At 44.2% G+C, this 19,908-nt stretch overlaps 1 protein-coding gene across 5 annotated transcripts in view; it reads left to right on the plus strand.

The window, feature by feature from the left end:
• Window positions 1–19,908, plus strand: part of LOC129867251 (phosphatidylinositol 4-phosphate 5-kinase type-1 gamma-like) — a 96,841-nt gene that overhangs the window by 65,161 nt on the left and 11,772 nt on the right. For 2 of the 5 annotated variants that reach the window (XM_055940533.1, XM_055940537.1), the window contains 10 exons: window positions 22–221; window positions 352–435; window positions 1,285–1,333; window positions 7,284–7,368; window positions 7,677–7,838; window positions 8,017–8,188; window positions 8,418–8,450; window positions 9,890–10,003; window positions 12,010–12,280; window positions 16,835–16,921. In XM_055940533.1, coding sequence (XP_055796508.1) covers window positions 22–221; window positions 352–435; window positions 1,285–1,333; window positions 7,284–7,368; window positions 7,677–7,838; window positions 8,017–8,188; window positions 8,418–8,450; window positions 9,890–10,003; window positions 12,010–12,280; window positions 16,835–16,921 — 1,257 coding nt within the window. The other 3 variants (XM_055940534.1, XM_055940535.1, XM_055940536.1) reach the window with 3 other exon arrangements.

The following is a 19,908-nucleotide window of genomic DNA, read 5'->3' on the forward strand; positions in this document are numbered from 1 at the left end:
TATATCTGTGTCTATTTCCAGGTGCTGGAGAGCTTTAAGATCATGGACTACAGCTTGCTGCTGGGGGTCCATAACATCGACCAGGCAGAGCGGGAGCAGCAGATGGAGGGAGGAGAGAAGGATCAGAAGAGGCCCGTGGCCCAGAAGGCCCTCTACTCCACCGCCATGGAGTCCATCCAGGGAGGGGCCGCCTGCGGAGAGTCTATCGACACCGACGACACGTTGAGTGACTGACATGTGACCTGCTGGGGCGTTTGAGTGTTGCTAGCGGTCTCCTTGTAGCTCTCTCTACCCTCTCTGTTTGTCAGTGCCACTCTTTGTATCTCACTATCTCTTCATGTTTGTCTGTAGGATGGGCGGCATCCCAGCAGTCAACGGGAAAGGAGAGCGTCTACTCCTCTACATCGGAATCATCGACATCCTGCAATCCTACAGGTAATCACAAATATCATATAAATCATACAGAATCGTGTTCATTAGGTCACACTGTAGCAAAACGTTTTGGAACGGAAACGAAAACTAACGTTTCTTATTGGACAAGTTCAGATAGTACCTATCTGTAGCAGTATATATTTTTTATCTTTGTTGCCTAATAAATGTGACCCAGTTAACTATATTATAACTCATTCAGTCACTATCTGTCTTGTAGAATCAGCTCGCCAGCATCATAAGATGATAAAATATTCAGCCTCCATCAGCGTATAAAACAACAGCCTGTAGCGTGGCTGGTTGACGCTGTTTATATTTGTCGCTGTGACCTTAACCCCCTAAGGTCGATGTCTGCGCCCCTGTGAAAATCTAATTAGCATAATACAAACATCGAAAAATCTAAAAAATGTGTGGAAGTATATATGGAGACTATTTAGTGACAAAAATAAGGGGTTCAATACATGTCCCAAAAAATAACAAATGTTTCTTATATCTCTCAGATACAAGAAGGACAGACACTTCAGAACAAATTTCCTTTAGATGTTTTTTGGGGGACTATCTGTTGTTCCATGTGCTGAATCTGTTATTCAATGCGTTTGTATGGGCTAATAGCAGTAAGGCCAAATAAACATTTTCATCAAATCATTTTTGTATATTTTTTGGGGATACTTCAAAGGGTCTAAACATTCAAAGTCAAATAGCAAAAGTATCCTTGGCATGACCTTCTTAAAACAATTCAATATAGCTTAGTAGTACCCCCACCCCTACTCCGACTTAGACAGGGCTTAAACTCTAACGGGTTAATCCATTTTTGATACCAAATGTTTTAAGTGTTGTTTCTCTTTCCGGCTCCAGGTTAATAAAGAAACTGGAGCACACGTGGAAGGCTTTGGTTCACGATGGGGTGAGTTTAACCTTCATAATGAGCCTTCTTTATTTGTATTTCCTAGTACAGTCAGCCTGGGCTATGTAATCATATCTGAGCTCTTTATGAACACAGTCATTAACAATATACAGTGCCTTCGGAACGTATTCATACCCCTTGACCTTTTCCACGTTTTGTTACATTGAAGCCTTATTCTAAAATGTATTAAATCGTTTTTTTCCCTCATCAATTTCCAAACAATACCTCATAATGACAGAGCATAAACAGGTTTTTAGAAATGTTTGTGAATTTATTAAAAAATAAAAAACTGATATTACATTCATAACTATTCAGACAATTTACTCAGTACTTTGTTGAAGCACTTTTGGCAGCGATTAAAGCATTGAGTCTTCTTGGGTATGACGCTACAAGCTTGGCACATGTATATTTGTGGAGTTTCTCCCATTCTTCTCTGCAGATTCTCTCAAGCTCTGTCAGGTTGGATGGGGAGCGTCAGAGACTTGCCCCGAGTCCACTCCTGTGTTGTCTTGGCTGTGTGCTTAGGGTCATTGTCCTGTGGGAAGGTGAACCTTCGCCCCAGTCTGAGGACCTGAGTGCTCTGGAGCAGGTTTTCATCAAGGATCTCTCTGTACTTTGCTCCGTTCATCTTTGCCTCGATCCTGACTAGTCTTCCAGTCCATGCAGCTGAAAAACATCCCCACAGCATGATTCTGCCATCACCATGCTTCACCGTAGAGATGGTGCCAGGTTTCCTCCAGACGTAATGCTTGGCATTCATGCCGAAGAGTTCAATCTTGGTTTCATATTTGGAAAACTCAAAGCAGGCCTTTTACTGAGGAGTAGCTTCCTTCTGATTGGTGGAGTGCTGCAGAGATGGCTGTCCTTCTGGAAGGTTCTCCCATCTCCACAGAGGAACTCTAGAGCTCTGTCAGAGTGACCATTGAGTTCCTTGTCACCTGCCCGACCAAGGCCCTTCTCCACCGATTGCTCAGTTTGGCCGTACGACCAGCTCTCGGAAGACTCTTGGTGGTTCCAAACTTCTTCCATTTAAGAATGATGGCGGCCACTGGGGACCTTCAATGCTGAAGACATTTTTTGTTACCCTTCCCCAGATCTGCGCCTCAACACAATCCTGTCTGAGTTCAATTTCTTCGACCTCGTGGCTTGGTTTTTGCTCTGACATGCACTGTCAAATGTGGGTCCTTATGTAGACAGGTGTGTGCCTTTCAAAATCATGTCCAATCAATTTAATTTACCACAGGTGGACTCCAATCAAGTTGTAGATACATCTCAAGGATGATCAATAGAAACAGGATGCACCTGAGCTCCTAGTCCTGTTTGACAGACAGCTTTACTCCAGTTCCTCAGACACAGGTGTGCAGACTATTGGAGATTTGACCAGTTGTGCGGTTTTAATGATTGAACAGCAAGCCACCATCTGTTTCGTCCCCCTCTCTCTGTCTGGGTTCTGAGTACTCTATACTCTGACCTTGAGGTTACTGCCATTCTTTCCCCTCATGCATTTATTGATGAAGTCACAGCTATACAGACAGGTTGGCTACTGTGGAGAAGCAGGGTAGCCGTGTGTGTGTGTGTGTGTGTGTGTGTGTGTGTGTGTGTGTGTGTGTGTGTGTGTGTGTGTGTGTGTGTGTGTGTGTGTGTGTGTGTGTGTGTGTGTGTGTGTGTGTGTGTGTGTGTGTGTGTGTGTGTGTGTGTGTGTGTGTGTGTGTGTGTTGTTTACTTATTCCCCCCAAAATTGATGTTTTTCTCACCCATCTACACACAATACCCCATAATGACAAAGTGAAAACATGTTTTTAGAAATATTTATAAATGTATTCACAATCAAATATAGAAATATTGAATTTACTGACAGTTGAAGTCGGAGGTTTACATACACCTTATACATTTAAACTCAGTTTTTCACAATTCCTGACATTTAATCCAAGTAAAAATTCTCTGTCTTAGGTCAGTTAGGATCACTTCTTTATTTTAAGAATGTGAAATGTCAGAATAATAGTAGAGAGAATGATTTATTTCAGCTTTTATTTATTTCATCACATTCCCAGTTGGTCAGAAGTTTACATACATGTCACGTTCCTGACCTATTTATGTTAGTTTGTTGTATGTGTTAGTTGGTCAGGACGTGAGTTTGGGTGGGCATTCTATGTTTTCTGTTTCTATGTTGGTTTATGGGTTGCCTGGAATGACTCTTAATTAGAGGCAGGGGTTTGGCGTTCCTCTAATTGAGAGTCATATTTAGGTAGGTTGTTTCACAGTGTTCGTTGTGGGTGGTTGTCTCCTGTGTCAGTGTTTGTCGCACCATACGGGACTGTTCGGTTTGTTTGTTCATCGTTATTTATGTGTAGGCTATTTTCCCTGTTCATGCGTTCTTCGTGTTTATGTAAGTTCGTCGTCCAGGTCTGTCTACTCCGTTTGTTATTTTGTTAATCATCCAAGTGTATTTCGTTTCGTGTTTTTTTCATCTTGTCTTCAAATAAAATATCATGTCTTCACAATCCGCTGCATTTTGGTTCAATCCCTTCATCCGAAGAGGAGGAGGACAACCGTTACAATACATTCAATTAGTATTTGGTAGCATTGCCTTAAAATTGTTTAACTTGGGTCAAACGTTTCAGGTAGCCTTCCACAAGTTTCCCAAAATAAGTTGGGTGAATTTTGGCCCATTTCTCCTGACAGAGCTGGTGTAACTGAGTCAGGTTTGAAGGCCTCCTTGCTCGCACACACTTTTTCAGTTCTGCCCACAAATTTTCTATGGGATTGAGGTCAGGGCTTTGTGATGGCCACTCCAATACCTTGACTTTGTTGTCCTTAAGCCATTTTGCCACAACTTTGTAAGTATGCTTGGGGTCATTGTCCATTTGGAAGACCCATTTGCGACCAAGCTATAACTTCCTGACTGATGTCTGGAGATGTTGTTTCAATATATCCACATAATTTTCCTACCTCATGATACCATCTATTTTGTGAAGTGCACCAGTCCCTCCTGTAGCAAAGAACCCCCACAACATGATGCTGCCACCCCCGTGCTTCACAGTTGGGATGGTGTTCTTCAGCTTGCAAGCCTCCCCCTTTTTCCTCCAAACATAATGATGGTCATCAGACCAGAGGACATTTCTCTAAAAAGTACGATCTTTGTCCCCATGTGCATTTGCAAACCGTAGTCTGGCTTTTTTTATGGTGGTTTTGGAGCAGTGGCTTCTTCCTTGCTGAGCGACCTTTCAGGTTGTGTCGATATAGGACTCGTTTTACTGTGGATATAGATACTTTTGTACCCGTTTCCTCCAGCATCTTCACAAGGTCTTTTGCTGTTGTTCTGGGATTGATTTGCACTTTTCGCACCATAGCACGTTCGTCTCTAGGAGACAGAACGCGTCTCCTTCGTGAGCGGTATGACGGCTGCGTGGTCCCATGGTGTTTATACTTGCATACTATTGTTTGTACAGATGAACGTGGGACCTTCAGGCATTTGGAAATTGCTCCCAAGGATGAACCAAACTTGTGAAGGTCTACAATTTTTTTTCTGAGGTCTTGGCTGATTTCTTTTGATTTTCCCATGATGTCAAGCAAAGAGGCACTGAGTTTTAAGGTAGGCCTTGAAATGCATCCACAGGTACACCTCCAATTGACTCAAATGATGTCAATTAGCCAGTCAGAAGCTTCTAAAGCAATGATATCATTTTCTGGAATTTTCCAAGCTGTTTAAAGGCACTGTCAACTTAGTGTATGTAAACGTCTGACCCACTGGAATTGTGATACAGTGAATTATAAATGAAATAATCTGTCTGTAAACAACTGTTGGAAGAATTACTTGTGTCATGCACAAATGTCCTAACCGACTTGCCAAAACTATAGTTTGTTAACAAGAAATTTGTTAACAAGAAATTTGTGAAATTTGTTAACAAGAAACCTAAGTGTATGTAAACTTCCGACTTCAATTGTAAGTATTCACACCCCTGTGTCAATACTTTGTAGAAGCACCTTTATAAGCAATTACAGCTGTGAGTCTTTCTGGGTAAGTCTCTAAGAGCTTTCCATACCTGGATTGTGCAACATTTTCCCATTTGTTATTTTCTATATTCTTCAAGGTCTGTCAATTTGGTTGTTGGTCATTTCAGGTCTTGCCATAGATTTTCAAGTAGATTTAAGTCCAAACTGTAACTCGGAAACTCCGTAACATTCACTGTCTTCCTAGTAAGCAGCTCCAGTGTAGATTTGGTCTTGTGTTTTGTGTTATTGTCCTGCTGAAAAGTGAATTCATCTCCCATTGTCTTTTGGAAAGCAGGTTTTCCTCTAGGATTTTGCCTGTCCTCCATTCCATTTGTTTTTTTATCCTGAAAAACTCCCCAGTCCTTAACGGTTGCAATCATACCCATAACATGATCAGCCACCATTATGCTTGAAAATATAGAGTGTGGTACTCAGTAATGTGTTTTATTGGATTTGCCCCAAACATAACACTTTATATTCAGGACAAAAAGGTAATTGCTTTGCCACATTTTTTGCAGTATTACCTTGTGCCTTGATGCAAACATGATTTAGAATGTTTGTATTCTTTACAGGCTTCCTTCTTTTCACTCTGTCAATTAGGTTAGTATTGTGGAGTAACTACAATGTTGTTTGTCCATCCTCAGTTTTCTCCTATCACAGCCATTAATTAATAACTTCACCATGCTCAAAGGGATATTCAATGTCTGTTTTTTCTGTTTTACCCATCTACCATTGGTGCCCTTCTTTACGAGGCATTGGAAAACCTCCATTGATCTTTGTGGTTGAATCTGTGTTTGAAATTCACTGCTCGACTGAGGGACCTTACAGATAATTGTATGTGTGGGGTACAGAGATGAGGTTGTCGTATGTTAAACACTATTATTCCATGCAGTCCATGCAACTTATTATGTGACTTATTAAGCAATGTTTTACTCCTGAACTTAAGTAGACTTGCCATAACAAAGGGGTTGAATACTTATTGACTTAAGACATTTGAGCTTTTCATTTTTTATTAATTTGTAAACATTTTTGAAAAACATAATTCCACTTTGACATTATGGGGTATTGTGTGTAGGCCAGTGTCAAAAAATCTATATGTAATCAATTTTAAATTCAGTCTGTAACACAACAAAATGTGGAAAAAGTCAAGGGGTGTGAATACTTTCTGAAGGCACTGTAGAACTGTTATTTTCTCACTCGCTCTCTCTCGCTCCCTCCTGACATGGTTTAACAAGCCTGGCGTGACGTGTTGGGAAACCAGCATAATGACTGAGTGATGGGGTTATACCACATCTCTCTCTCTCGGGTGTGTGTGCATGTGTGTTGAGCCAATGACAGCACAGCTTACAAAGTATATGTCTGTGATTGTTGTCATCCTGGGAGACTTGGCTGATGAATCCAGACCCTGACACCATGCTGCCCCAGCGGTCCCACTCAGCCTCCACCACCACCTTAAAGACTGGCAGGGGCCTCCGGGGCCGAAGCAGGGTACTCCGGGCCAGTGGCTTGAGCAGCAGAGGGTTTAGCATGGGCCCCAGGAGCCTCCGGGGCTCGGGGAGAGGTGGGGCAACAACAGCAGGAGTCTCTGGTACCTCACTGAGAAAATATATGGGGGGGGGGGGTCATCTCTCACCATCTCTTTCTGGGTCAGACTGAACCAAACACCCGAGTGTCGTGTGTCCTGTCCAGCCATGTGATCTTAGCCCACTGGTGCATGTGTAATAAGTTGAAGAGAGTGTGTGTCCTGGGTCGTTTGGCCTGTCCTACTCTAGAGAGAAAGGATGAATAAACTAGGCCATACAGTGAGGCGTGCAGCATCCTAACTAAGAATGGAGATGGACTGTATTTAAAGTAAATGTGTTGTTCTCTCTCCCTCTCTCTTTCACTCGCTGCGTCTCTCTCCTGTTTTTGCTACCTCTCTCTCATTTGCTTTCTTTATCTTCCCATACCCCCCCAGGACACCGTATCAGTCCATCGGCCTGGTTTCTATGCAGACAGGTTCTTCAAATTCATGAGCAGCAATGTGTTCAAGAAGAGCTCCTGTGAGTAGACCAGACTAGACTATACTATCAGTCAGGCTGACACACACACGGCTTCCAGGAAAACAAAGACCTGCTCAATTCACTTAGTGTTATGCTTGAATCTTGGTTTTGAACTTGATGTATTTAACTTGATCTCTTTTGAATGGATGTACTTTTTCACTGCAAATCCTCTGTTATGTATTTTGTATTGGGAGGTGAAACATTATGAGAAAATATGAAAGATATTGAACACTCAAACACACACATAGGACTGTGTTCCCTTTGGTGGTAAGAGGACAAGTGATGTTATTTATCTGTGTGTTCCTCAGCCTTGAAGTCTTCTCCCATTAAGAAGGGTCGTGTGGGCCTGACGGTGCCTAAGTACACTGGCCCTGGAGCCGCCTGGTCAGCCAGCCAGTTTCCCTCGGAGAGAGACGATAACATCTACGACCTGAGAGGAGCACGCAGCTTCCCCACGCTGGAGGACGAGGGTAGGGAGACCTAGATTATATAAACAAACACCCCCCCACCGTCAAATTCACACACTCCACATTCACACAGCGCTATCATTTTATCCTAGCTGTTGACGGAGACTGAATGCAGGTGTTTTGTTCTGATTCTCTCTACCCACTTCTTTCCCCTTGTCTCTTCTCGCTCTCTCTCTCTCAGGGCGACCAGACCTTCTACCCTGCACCCCTCCGTCGTTTGAGGAGGCGACCACGGCCTCCATCGCCACCACGCTCTCCTCCACCACCTCTCTGTCCATCCCAGAGAGGTCTCCCTCAGATGCTGGAGCAGAGAACCCCCGCTACAGGTACCAGAACAACAGCTCTGAGAGAAGGTACAGCTATGGACACAATGGCTTATTTATGGACTATGTATTCATGGTGTCATTTTTTTAAATGAGAATTAAAACATAAGTCAAAATGTATAATATAATGGCTATACCATATTTATAACTGGATAAAAAACAATCCCTGGTTGTGTTGAACTGTCAGAGCGAGAGAACCGAATTGATGTACCCTACCCAGATTTACAACACGTTAACTGCTCTGTGTGTCTCTCTGCAGGAGGCACACCCAGTCTGTCAGCCATGACGGGAGGTAACAACACTGCTGTGCCTACATGGCCTGTTTGAATGCACAACTTATTCCGTTGCATAAAGGACTTGGTAGTTGGGTGTTCTTACAGCGCTAGTCATTCCGGCTCTGACCAATGAGTAAGGCCAATAGGCTAGGGTGTGTCAGGTCACTCTATTGGTCTGTGTTTTTATGGATGTGACCACCCTTCCTGTCGCTGAGTTGTATTGCGTGTCTGTGCCTGATTGTGTGCTTACGCTTGTGCATGTGCGTGTGTGTGCTTATTCACATGTGTGTGCGTGAGTGTACTTACAATACCAGTCAAAAGTTTGGACACACCTACTCATTCAAGGGTTTTTCTTTATTTTTACTATTTTCTACGTTGTAGAATAATAGTGAAGACATCAAAACTATGAAATAGCACATATGGAATCATGCAGTAACCAAAAAAGTGTTAAACACATCAAAATATATTTTATATTTGAGATTCTTCAAAGTAGCCAACCATTGCCTTGATGACAACCATTGCCTTGATGACAACTCTTGGCATTCTCTCAACCAGCTTCATGAGGTAGTCACCTGGAATGCATTTCAATTAACAGGTGTGCCTTGTTAAAAGTTAATTTGTGCAATTTCTTTCCTTAATGCTTTTTAGCCAATCAGTTGTGTTGTGACAATGTAGGGTTGATATACAGAAGATAGCCCTATTTGGTAAAAGACCAAGTCCATATTGTGTCAAGAACAGCTCAAATATGCAAAGAGAAATGACAGTCCATCATTACTTTAAGACATGAAGGTCAGTCAACTTTGAAAGTTTCTTCAAGTGCAGTTGCAAAAACCATCAAGCACTATGATGAAACTGGCTCTCATGAAGACCGCCACAGGAAAGGAAGACCCAGAGTTACCTCTGCTGCAGAGGATAAGTTCATTAGAGTTACCAGCCTCAGAAATTGGCAAATAACTGAACCTCACATTGCAGCCCAAATAAATGCTTCACAGAGTTCAAGTAACAGACACATCTCAACATCAACTGTTCAGAGGAGACTGCGTGAATCAGGCCTTCATGGTCAAATTTCTACAAAAAAAACACTACTAAAGGACACCAATGATAAGAAGAGACTGTCTTGGGCTAAGAAACATGAGCAGCAATTGGACATTAGACCAGTGGAAATCGGTCCTTTGGTCTGATGAGTCCAAATTTAAGATTTTGGGTTCCAACCGCCGTGTCTTTGTGAGACGCAGAGTACTTTGAAGAATCTCAAATATATATTTTTTTGTTTAACACTTTTTTGCTTACTACATGATTCCATATGTGTTATTTCAAAGTTTCGATGTCTTCACTATTATTCTACAATGTAAAAATAAAGAAAAATCCTGGAATGAGTAGGTGTGTCCAAACTTTTGACTGGTACTATACATTGAACGTGTGTGTACTTACGTTGCACATCTGTGTGTGTGTGTAGGACCCAGGAGGAGGTGCGTGAGGAGGAGCAGCAGACCATCACGGTGGAGGTGGAGGTGAAGAGACATGACAGCGAGCCCATCATCACGGCCCCACAGCCATCTCCAGAGATCAGGTACACAGCCTCAACCTTACTCTACAAAGATCAAGATGTATTACACAAATCCCTGAGAGCAGGCTCAACTCTACTGAGCAGCACACCCAGTATCCAACACACTGAAACCAGAGCCATGCATTTACAGAGTTATTAACATTTCAACGGGTATCATGTTGGTATACTTAACATACTTGTCAGTGCTCACTGTAACTCTGGGAATCCCAAGTATAAAGTCAAGTGTTTCAGATCCTACCTCTGATGGGGCTGCTCTTACCCCAATAGGAACCCGGTCCGCTGCTGCTACGGCACTTTTTACTAAAACTAACCTGAAAACGTCTCACCTGGGACAGGCTAACATCTAGGTTATCTAACCCTCCGCTCTGGGAAGTGGGGCAGCCATGTTACCATTTGACTGTGATATTAAGTCCCCACCTTACACCTCACTCTAGGTCCCATTTGGTTATTGGGGTGGCTGTGGCCTGTAGCTATGCTGTTAAGTCCCTTGTTATGTACAGATCATCGCTGCCTCTGGATGTTCTCTTGAGAAGCCATCTAATTAGGTTAAGAGAGTGGAGTAGAGTGAGACAGACAGACAGGGTATTAGGTTGAGAACACAGTGACTGTAAAAGGGTGAGACAGACAGACAGGGTATTAGGTTGAGAACACAGTGACTGTAAAAGGGTGAGACAGGCAGACAGGGTAGTAGGGTGAGACCATAGTGACTGTAAAAGGGTGAGACAGGCAGACAGGGTAGTAGGGTGAGACCACAGTGACTGGAAAAGGGTGAGACAGACAAGACAGGCAGGGTAGTAGGGTGAGACCACAGTGACTGGAAAAGAGTGAAACAGAAAGACAGGAGTGCATGGGGAAAGTTATGGAGTGGCCGGGCAGTGGAACTATGTCAGATGGGTCTGGGGGGGTTGAGAACAAGTTAGACATATGGCCTCGGGGAGCTGGGTGGGGTAGTAGGGGAAGGGTGGAGGGGACGGAGTAGACAGGGGACTGGGGAATTAGCCACCTGGAGACCCTGCTCCTCAAAGCTGCCTCAGACTCGCCTACTTGGTGAGAGCAAGAGAAAAAAAGAGAGGGAGAGAGAGTTTAGGTCCCCATGGCAACTACAACACCAGCCCCTCACCCCCATTAAATACTTATTTCCCAACAAACAGGTCCTTCTCCGAGTCTGAGATGCTGTCACTGCTCTTTAGGAATGCCAGGCTTCACATTTCTTTTTGTCTTTTTTTTTACCCCCCCCATTTTCGTGGTATCCAATTGTTAGTAGTTATTGTCTTGTCTCATCGTTACAACTCCCGTACGGGCTCGGGAGAGATGAAGGTTGAGAGCCATGCGTACTCCGAAACACAACCCAACCAAGCCGCACTGCTTCTTAACACAGCGCGCCTCCAACCCGGAAGCCAGCCGGTGTCGGAGGAAACACCGTACACCTAGCGACCTGGTCAGCGTGCACTGCGCCCGGCCCACCACAGGAGTCGCTAGTGCGCAATGAGACAAGGATATCCCTACCGGCCAAACCCTCCCTAACCCGGACGACGCTAGGCCAATTGTGCGTCGCCCCATGGACCTCCCGGTCGCGGACGGCTGCGACAGAGCCTGGGCTCGAACCCAGAGTCTCTGGTGGCACAGCTAGCACTGCGTTGCAGTGCCTTAGACCACTGCGCCACCAGGGAGCAGGCTTCACATTTCTGTCTCTCTATCTAAACACACAAGCTGAGAAAGCAATCTGGGATAAGCTTAAGTCATTCCTAGTAGTTAATGATCTGGGTCTGGACAATAGAGGGATTGTGGTGGCACTGTGCCATCTGGTAGTGTAAGTCTTGGTTAGTGGCCTCTCTGTTCCCATTGATCTAATCAGTCAGTCTCAGCTCTGCCTGTCTGGGCTGGTTTCAGAGAGAGAAGGAGTGGGAGGGAGAAGGAGAGAGAGAATGTGTATGAGAGCAGGTGTGTACAGTAATTCTACTGTGTGTGTGTGTGTGTGTGTGTGACTAACCCCCCCTTTATCTTCTCAGTGAGGTACCAGAGGTAGCTGAGGCTTCTGCTGCTGTTGTTACCCCACCCTCCACCTCTCCCCCGACCCCTGATGCTCCTGAGGCCCCTGCTGAAGCCTCTGCTGCTGATACCTCTGACCCGGAGACCCCTGCTGAGGCCCCTGCCAGTTCCAAGGTGGTGGTGGTGGAGGCTGAGCGGGACCGCCGGGGCAGCATGGTGTCAGGGTCCGGCTGCACCAGCCAAGCCTCCCAGGACGACGAGGATGACGTAACAATCACAGACATCTACTTTGTAAGTTGTGCTTTCATTGGCACAACATACATGCACACACACCTGGGTCGTATTCCTTAGGAAAACGTTTTAAAACCTTTTGTAACAAAAAAAAAACTGTTTCAATTTGTTTTCATCCATTTAGTGCCTAATGAATAGGACCCTGGGCACACAAGGCACAGTTATGATGGATACTAAATACCAACTGCTACCATGTTTATAGGCATACAGCTCAGTTACAACATACAGTATACTACAGTATCCTAGCTGCTAAATATCTCCTAGGTTTAAATCTACGTCAGTCGGTAGGCATACAGCAGAACATGAAACAGACAACAGCAGACACTAGACTATACACAGCTAGCTCCCATCATTTACATTGGCCATCATTTCCATTTTTGATTTGTTAAATATTGTTTGTCCATGTGTGTGTAACTTATCATTGCCACCCGTAATGCAGATGGTCAGTGTGTGTTATTAGTGTTGGGTCATGGGAGGGTGTGTGAGTCTCAGATTTGGATGCTGTCATGCCTTTCTACAGAAGCGTTGACAGTAGGAATCCAGAGGGAGCAGAGAGAGAGAGTGAGGTGAGACACCTGCATGGGCGTGTGTTATACCAGAAGACACCACAGTGGGTTGAAGTGTTCAGACTGGTTTGGAGTGTTCAGACTGGGTTGGAGTGTTCAGAATGTTCTGGGGTTTTCAGAGTGGGTTGGATTGGAGTGTTCAGAATGTTCTGGGGTGTTCAGTGTGGGTTGGATTGCAGTGTTCAGAATGTTCTGGGGTGGTCTGGGTGGGTTGTGGTGGAGTGTTCAGAATGTTCTGGGGTGTTCAGTGTGGGTTGGATTGCAGTGTTCAGAATGTTCTGGGGTGGTCAGAGTGGGTTGGGGTGGGTTGTGGTGGAGTGTTCAGAATGTTCTGGGGTGTTCAGAGTGGGTTGGGGTGGAGTGTTAAGACTGGGATTTGAGGTGTTTAAGGGTTAATTTAGTCAGTCCATCTCCCTAGCTTCACTTCTGCTTTGTCCTAAGCACTTTATGTCATCTCAATCTGGCACTAAACATAATTGAATGTGGGCCCAGACAAATAGGACAGTACTTCAGGCTATGACATCAGCAGATAGTGAAGTTGAGTTATTCTCTCTTTTGTTCAAACATCTCTCTTAACTGCATGGCCCCTGTCCTCCTGAACAGATTACTTCTCTTCAGACAGCCTGACTTTGATCTGACATCTCTCTTAACTGCATGGCCCTTGTCCTCCTGAACAGATTACTTCTCTTCAGACAGCCTGACTTTGATCTGACATCTCTCATAACTGCATGGCCCTTGTCCTCCTGAACAGATTACTTCTCTTCAGACAGCCTGACTTTGATCTGACATCTCTCTTAACTGCATGGCCCTTGTCCTCCTGAACAGATTACTTCTCTTCAGACAGCCTGACTTTGATCTGACATCTCTCTTAACTGCATGGCCCTTGTCCTCCTGAACAGATTACTTCTCTTCAGACAGCCTGACTTTGATCTGACAGGTGTTATTGTGGAAGTCTGGGCTCTATGACACTGAGTTCTGAGCCAGAGCCATGCATTGATGTACGAGTCTGTGGTGAGAATTGATGATAAGTCCAGATAGGAAAGTTTCCTCTGGCGTTACTCTGACGGGTGGACAGTCTCCTGCAATGAAACACCTCACACTGTGACCCTGGAGGCTCTGAGGGTCAGTAGGTCTGTCTGTCTGAGAGCTCTTAGTCATCGGATGACCATCTCAGCTCACCAGACCTGCTCTGCCTCTCTGCAGTTCTGGAGAAACAGAGGCAACGCTTTTAGACAACCACTATCACCACTGTGTCTCTCTGTATCCATGCACCTGTGGTTATTTAGCCAGCCGAAGACACGTATTAGGTCATATAACGTTCTAAATTGAATTCTAATAGCGTTCTAATTTAGTGCTTCTAAACGGTTTCATTTTCTGGGTTGTATGGTTGTGTCATCTCATGTGTAAAGCAATCTCAAAGCGAATACCAGTAAACTGCATGAAAAGATGATTGTCTTCTGGGATTTGACTGGTCAAAGAAGACATGACTCTTCATCAGAACAATGTGTGGGATATTGTACCAGTCCTGAGAGATGGAGTGGATATTACTTTGAGAGGTCATGGAGAGAGGGCTGAAGTGATTGTTCTTGTCAGAGCAGGCCCAGGGGAGATAGCAGAGAAGCACTTCACCAGCTCCTGTTGAGTGGCTACAGCCTGAATTATTCATTTATCATCAGCAGTCACCACCTCCCTTTTACACTCATTCTCTCTGTTTCTGTCTCACCCTCTCGCTCTGTCTTTCACTCTGTTACTCTGTCTCCTTCCTATCCCTCGCTCTGTTTCCCTTATCTTCCTCTCTCCTTCACGCCATCTCTCTCCCTCTCTTTCACACTCCCTCTCTCTTCTGATTTATCTGTTTAAGCTGTGACAGAGGCTCAGGGTGGGGAGAGGAAGGAGAAAGGGGGGGTGAGAGGAGAAGGAGGGCACCAGACCTGTAAATCCATTCATCATCATGCCTGATTCACATTTGATTTGTTCACCCTTCACCATCACAGTCAAAACAGCAACCGTCTCTTCTATGAACCTTTCATTTCCATCCATGTTCCATCTTCGTGTCATCTGTCTGTCCTCTATCCCTTTCACCCCTCTGTTCTCCCCCATCTCTCTCTCCCTCCTCCTCTCTCTTTCTTCTTTCTCTCTCCACCCCCCTTCTCTCTGGGTGTGTGCTGTCAGCTTGCAGACGGGAGAACCTGGGTGTTCTCTCCTGTCCTGTCGGAGGAGAAAGCTCCAGCTGCAGTGTAAGTTGGTAGGACTCTCTATGGCTCCCAGCTCATAGTCCCAAGCTCTCGTAGTAGGCAACTATCTGCATTTTTGTCAATTTTTTTTATTGACATAGCCTTGTTCTGTTCAATGCTCTCTACCTATATAGTACTCTGAATACCCCAGTTCATGGTTTTAAGTTCAAAAGAATACAAGATAAAAATTGCTGACACCATTCAAACCAATGAGGGTTCGGAACTTTAAAGCCAAATATCTCAGAATCATCTTTTTTGCAGATAGAACCTTATAGTCCCAAGCTCTCTTGTCTAGTCAATGCTTCAGTCAGTAGCACATGTTTATAAGGATATCAATGGCATATAGCTGTGGATGGAGTTGTTGTAGCTTAGTCCTCCAGTCTGCTTACTTAGAGTCTTAGTGCTGTATCTGTAGCGATTCTTCAGTTGATCCTCAGACTTTGAAATAGACGGATCCGAATGAAAAGACATGCACAAGATCTCACACAAATGACTTATAAACTGACTTCCCTTGACAAGCATCTTTTCTCAGAGGATGCTTTATGGTGCCTTGATGCGAAAGAGGCCATGACACATTACATGCTTTACCTATTGTTACAGATCATTTTTATTTCATGTGTTTTATATCATTTGTACAAAAGGGGACTTGGCCTTTTTTGTTAAGCTTCAGTCTGCAATCTGGAAATCTGTTCAATAGTAATTTCAAATCTTTATATAATTTTGTTGTTTTTCTTAAAGCAGACTGTAGCTTTAACGTTATTCATCCACCTCATCCTCCGCTTGGGGTTTGTTCCTCTTCATGTTGAATCAAATCAAACTGCTGGAGAAGACTCTCCCTGTAGAGAGAGGGGGGGAGTGATGGGGCAGGAAAGGAGGAGAAAGAAGGGATGAGGTGGCTGAGTTATAGGAGGGGGCTCTTAGCTTCTCATTTGAGGCCATCTGTCTCTCTCCTCCCGCTCCCACTCTCTGTCTTCCCACCTCTTGCTCTCTCTCTCTCTCTCTCTCTCTCTCTCTCGCTCTCTCTCGCTCTCTCTCTCCCTCTCTCTCAAATTAGTTCTCAGTCTCTCCCTCTGTCTCTACCTGAGTGGCGCAGTACTGAGGTGCTGTCCTGGCCAAACACTTAATGCACATAATAATAAATGCAAGGCACAGAGCACTTTTCTTTATTGAGAATGAAGGGGGAAGATGCTTTGAGAAAAGATGTCCTTTTGGTTGTTGGCAGTGCTGGCACCCTCGCTTTCCACCCGTCGCCAACCACCCACTCCCACCCTGTTTTCTGGCTGATGCATACTGTAGATTCATCCTTTTTCCTTGTCCACTTCACCTTGGCTGTTGAGATTGATGAGGGGTTAATCAAATAGAAATAGCATAGTCATAGAAAGCCATTCTTAGCCACATGATACATACCAGCCAGCATGAAAACTGAAGACTTTTGACAGTGATAGCAGGAAATAGGAAAAGACTAACGTTCTTTTGAAGGGAATGTTAATATTTCATTACACTAACCCTCTACACTGTGTTCTTTTCAAATAGGATTTCCCTATTTCTCCTGCAGTTAGGCTAATCTATATTCCAAGCTCACACTTTCTGTCCTGGCATTTCCTCCTTTGGCATTTCTAATTTTATTTCATTTTCCTGGCCTGCCTTGTCCTGTCTATCTCTCTTGCCTGCCTCTGCTTCTCTGTGTGCGTCCAATGGCCCCCGCTCTCTCCCTCTCTCTGACGCCCTCTGCTGTGTCGGTTGTGCACCGACAGCCCCCAGAGGACAGGACCTGGGTGTACTCCCCTCTGCACTATGGCAGTGAGTCTAATAACTTGCCGGATGGGGAGGAGAGCGAGACAGTAAGTAGTGAGAATTACACCTCCAGTACAGTGTGTGTATGGACCGGCCCACCCGTCGTGCCCACTGAATATGGCCCTGCCAGTAACAACCATTTGGTTCCCTCTCCGTTCACCATGCAACCCCCAACTCTCACTGCATGCTGCTCAGTTGTTTCACTGTGCTGCCTCGGACTCATACTCTCGGTCTGTAGGCCTGGCTGGCTGGTTGCATGTAGTTTGGTAACTTGGCACATGTCTCCTTCACCTCATGGCTCATGCATCACCATTATCAGATCCCAGACCCGCACACCTACTGTTGCCAATATCACTAGTTTTTTTCTGACACAACTGACCAACATACAGTTTAAGCCTGTGCTTTGACATATACAGTAAAAAGCAGTTGGTCAGGTGAATAGCAAAAAAGTAAAGCAAATAAATAGCTATTACATTTGATTTGTACAGTTCCTCTCTGAAACACAATAATGTGTTTTCTTCCAGGAAAATAGGCACGTTTCTCGACATATACATTGACTTTGAGAAGGGATTGCGTGATGATTATTTTAGCAACCGCGTGATGCAACATGACAACTTGAACGCAATTGGTCGACAGTCTGCTCGGTGGGGCATTATATGTTAATTTTTTCAATGGATTCCTATCTCTTTTGTATAATATCTCTGACAACGGAACCATGCAATGCACCTTGGACTAAAGAGGCAGACAAATAGGAAAAATGTGCTAGACCCTCCATTAAATGACACATTTCTCGAGGTAGGAATATCACAAAAATATGATCAATGGCTTATTCGGGAGAAGATCTCTTCCCGAGGTATGACATCAGCCAGTATTAAAATATGACATGTATGATACACGTTTTCGCGATGTAAAAGTAGTTTTCCTATTAACTTCCATTGTAATGAGAGACTTTATCACAGTGCGACGTCATACCGGCCAAATGTATGCCTGCTTGAAGGCCAATAACGCAAAAATATAGCCTCCCCCCCCCCACCCCGAAATAAATGCTTTATTGTAATGGTGAGAGGGTTAGCATGTCTTGGTATGATATTTGTGCGTCTAACTTTCTCACTCATCATTATTCACGATTCATTTAGGACTATCCATACTCATGGTAGCATCCACATTAATGTACAGTCGTGGAAAAAAGTTTTGAGAATGAAACAAATATACATTTTCACAAAGTCTGCTGCCTCAGTTTGTATGATGGAAATTTGCCTATACCCCAGAATGTTATGAAGAGTGAACAGATGAATTGCAATTAATTGCAAAGTCCCTCTTTGCCATGAAAATGAACTGAATCCCCCCCCAAAAAAACATTTCCACTGCATTTCAGCCCTGCCACAAAAGGACCAGCTGACATCATGTCAGTGATTCTCTCGTTGACACAGGTGTGAGTGTTGACCAGGACAAGGCTGAAGATCACTCTGTCATGCTGACTGAGTTCGAATAACAGACTGGAAGCTTCAAAAGGAGGGTGGTGATTGGAATCATTGTTCTTCCTCTGTCAACCATGGTTACCTGCAAGGAAACACGTGCCGTCATCATTGCTTTGCACAGAAAGGGCTTCACAGGCAAGGATATTGCTGCCAGTAAGATTGCACCTAAATCAACCATTTATCGGATCATCAAGAACTTCAAGGAGAGCGGTTCAATTGTTGTGAAGAAGGCTTCAGGGCGCCCAAGAAAGTCCAGCAAGCGCCAGGACCGTCTCCTAAATTTGATTCAGCTGTGGGATCGGGGCACCACCAGTACAGAGTTTGCTCAGGAATGGCAGCGGGCAGGTGTGAGTGCATCTGCACGCACAGTGAGGCAAAGACTTTTGGAGGATGGCCTGGTGTCAAGAAGGACAGCAAAGAAGCCACTTCTCTCCAGGAAAAACATCAGGGACAGACTGATTTTCTGCAAAAGGTACAGGGATTGGACTGCTAAGGACTGGGGTAAAGTCATTTTCTCTGATGAATCCCCTTTCCGATTGTTTGGGGCATCTGGATAAAAGCTTGTCCGGAGAAAACAAGGTGAGAACTACCATCAGTCCTGTGTCATACCAACAGTAAAGCATCCTGAGACCATTCATGTGTGGGGATGCTTCTCAGCCAAAGGAGTGGGCTCACTCACAATTTTGCCTAAGAACACAGCCATGAATAAAGAATGGTACCAACACATCCTCCGAGAGCATCTTCTCCCAACCATCCAGGAACAGTTTGGTGACGAACAATGCCTATTCCAGCATGATGGAGCACATTGCCATAAGGCAAAAGTGATAACTAAGTGGCTTGGGGAACAAAACATCGATATTTTGGGTTGATGGCCAGGAAACTCCCCAGACCTTAATCCCATTGAGAATTTGTGGTCAATCCTCAAGAGGCGGGTGGACAAACAAAAACCCACAAATTCTGACAAACTCCAAGCATTGATTATGCAAGAATGGGCTGCCATCAGTTAGCATGTGGCCCAGAAGTTAATTGGCAGCATGCCAGAGCGGATTGCAGAGGTCTTGAAAAAGAAGGGTCAACTCTGCAAATATTGACTCTTTGCATCAACTTCATGTAATTGTCAATTAAAGCCTTTGATGCTTATGAAATGCTTGTAATTATACTTCAGTATTCCATAGTAACATCTGACAAAAATATCTAAAGACACTGAAGCAGCAAACTTTGTGGAAATTAATATTTGTGTCATTCTCAAAACTTTTGGCCTCGACTGTAGAAGTGTTTAGAAACATATTATATTATTATTTACAATAAAAGTATCTCAAAAGACACAATACATTATTTACCATTCATTTCCAATGGGAACAAAACAATCTGAAACAACCAAAACAAACAGCAAATGCATCCAACAAGTTTGTAGAACCACATTGCATTCTCGGGAATATGGAATCAAATACTACATTTTTGACTACTTTTGTACACATACAGTGCCTTCATAAAGTATTTATAACCGTTGACTTATTCCACATTTGATTTTGTTACAGCCTGAATTTAAAATAGAT

This window comes from Salvelinus fontinalis, chromosome 12 (assembly GCF_029448725.1).
Source record: "Salvelinus fontinalis isolate EN_2023a chromosome 12, ASM2944872v1, whole genome shotgun sequence".
Lineage (NCBI taxonomy): Eukaryota > Metazoa > Chordata > Actinopteri > Salmoniformes > Salmonidae > Salvelinus > Salvelinus fontinalis.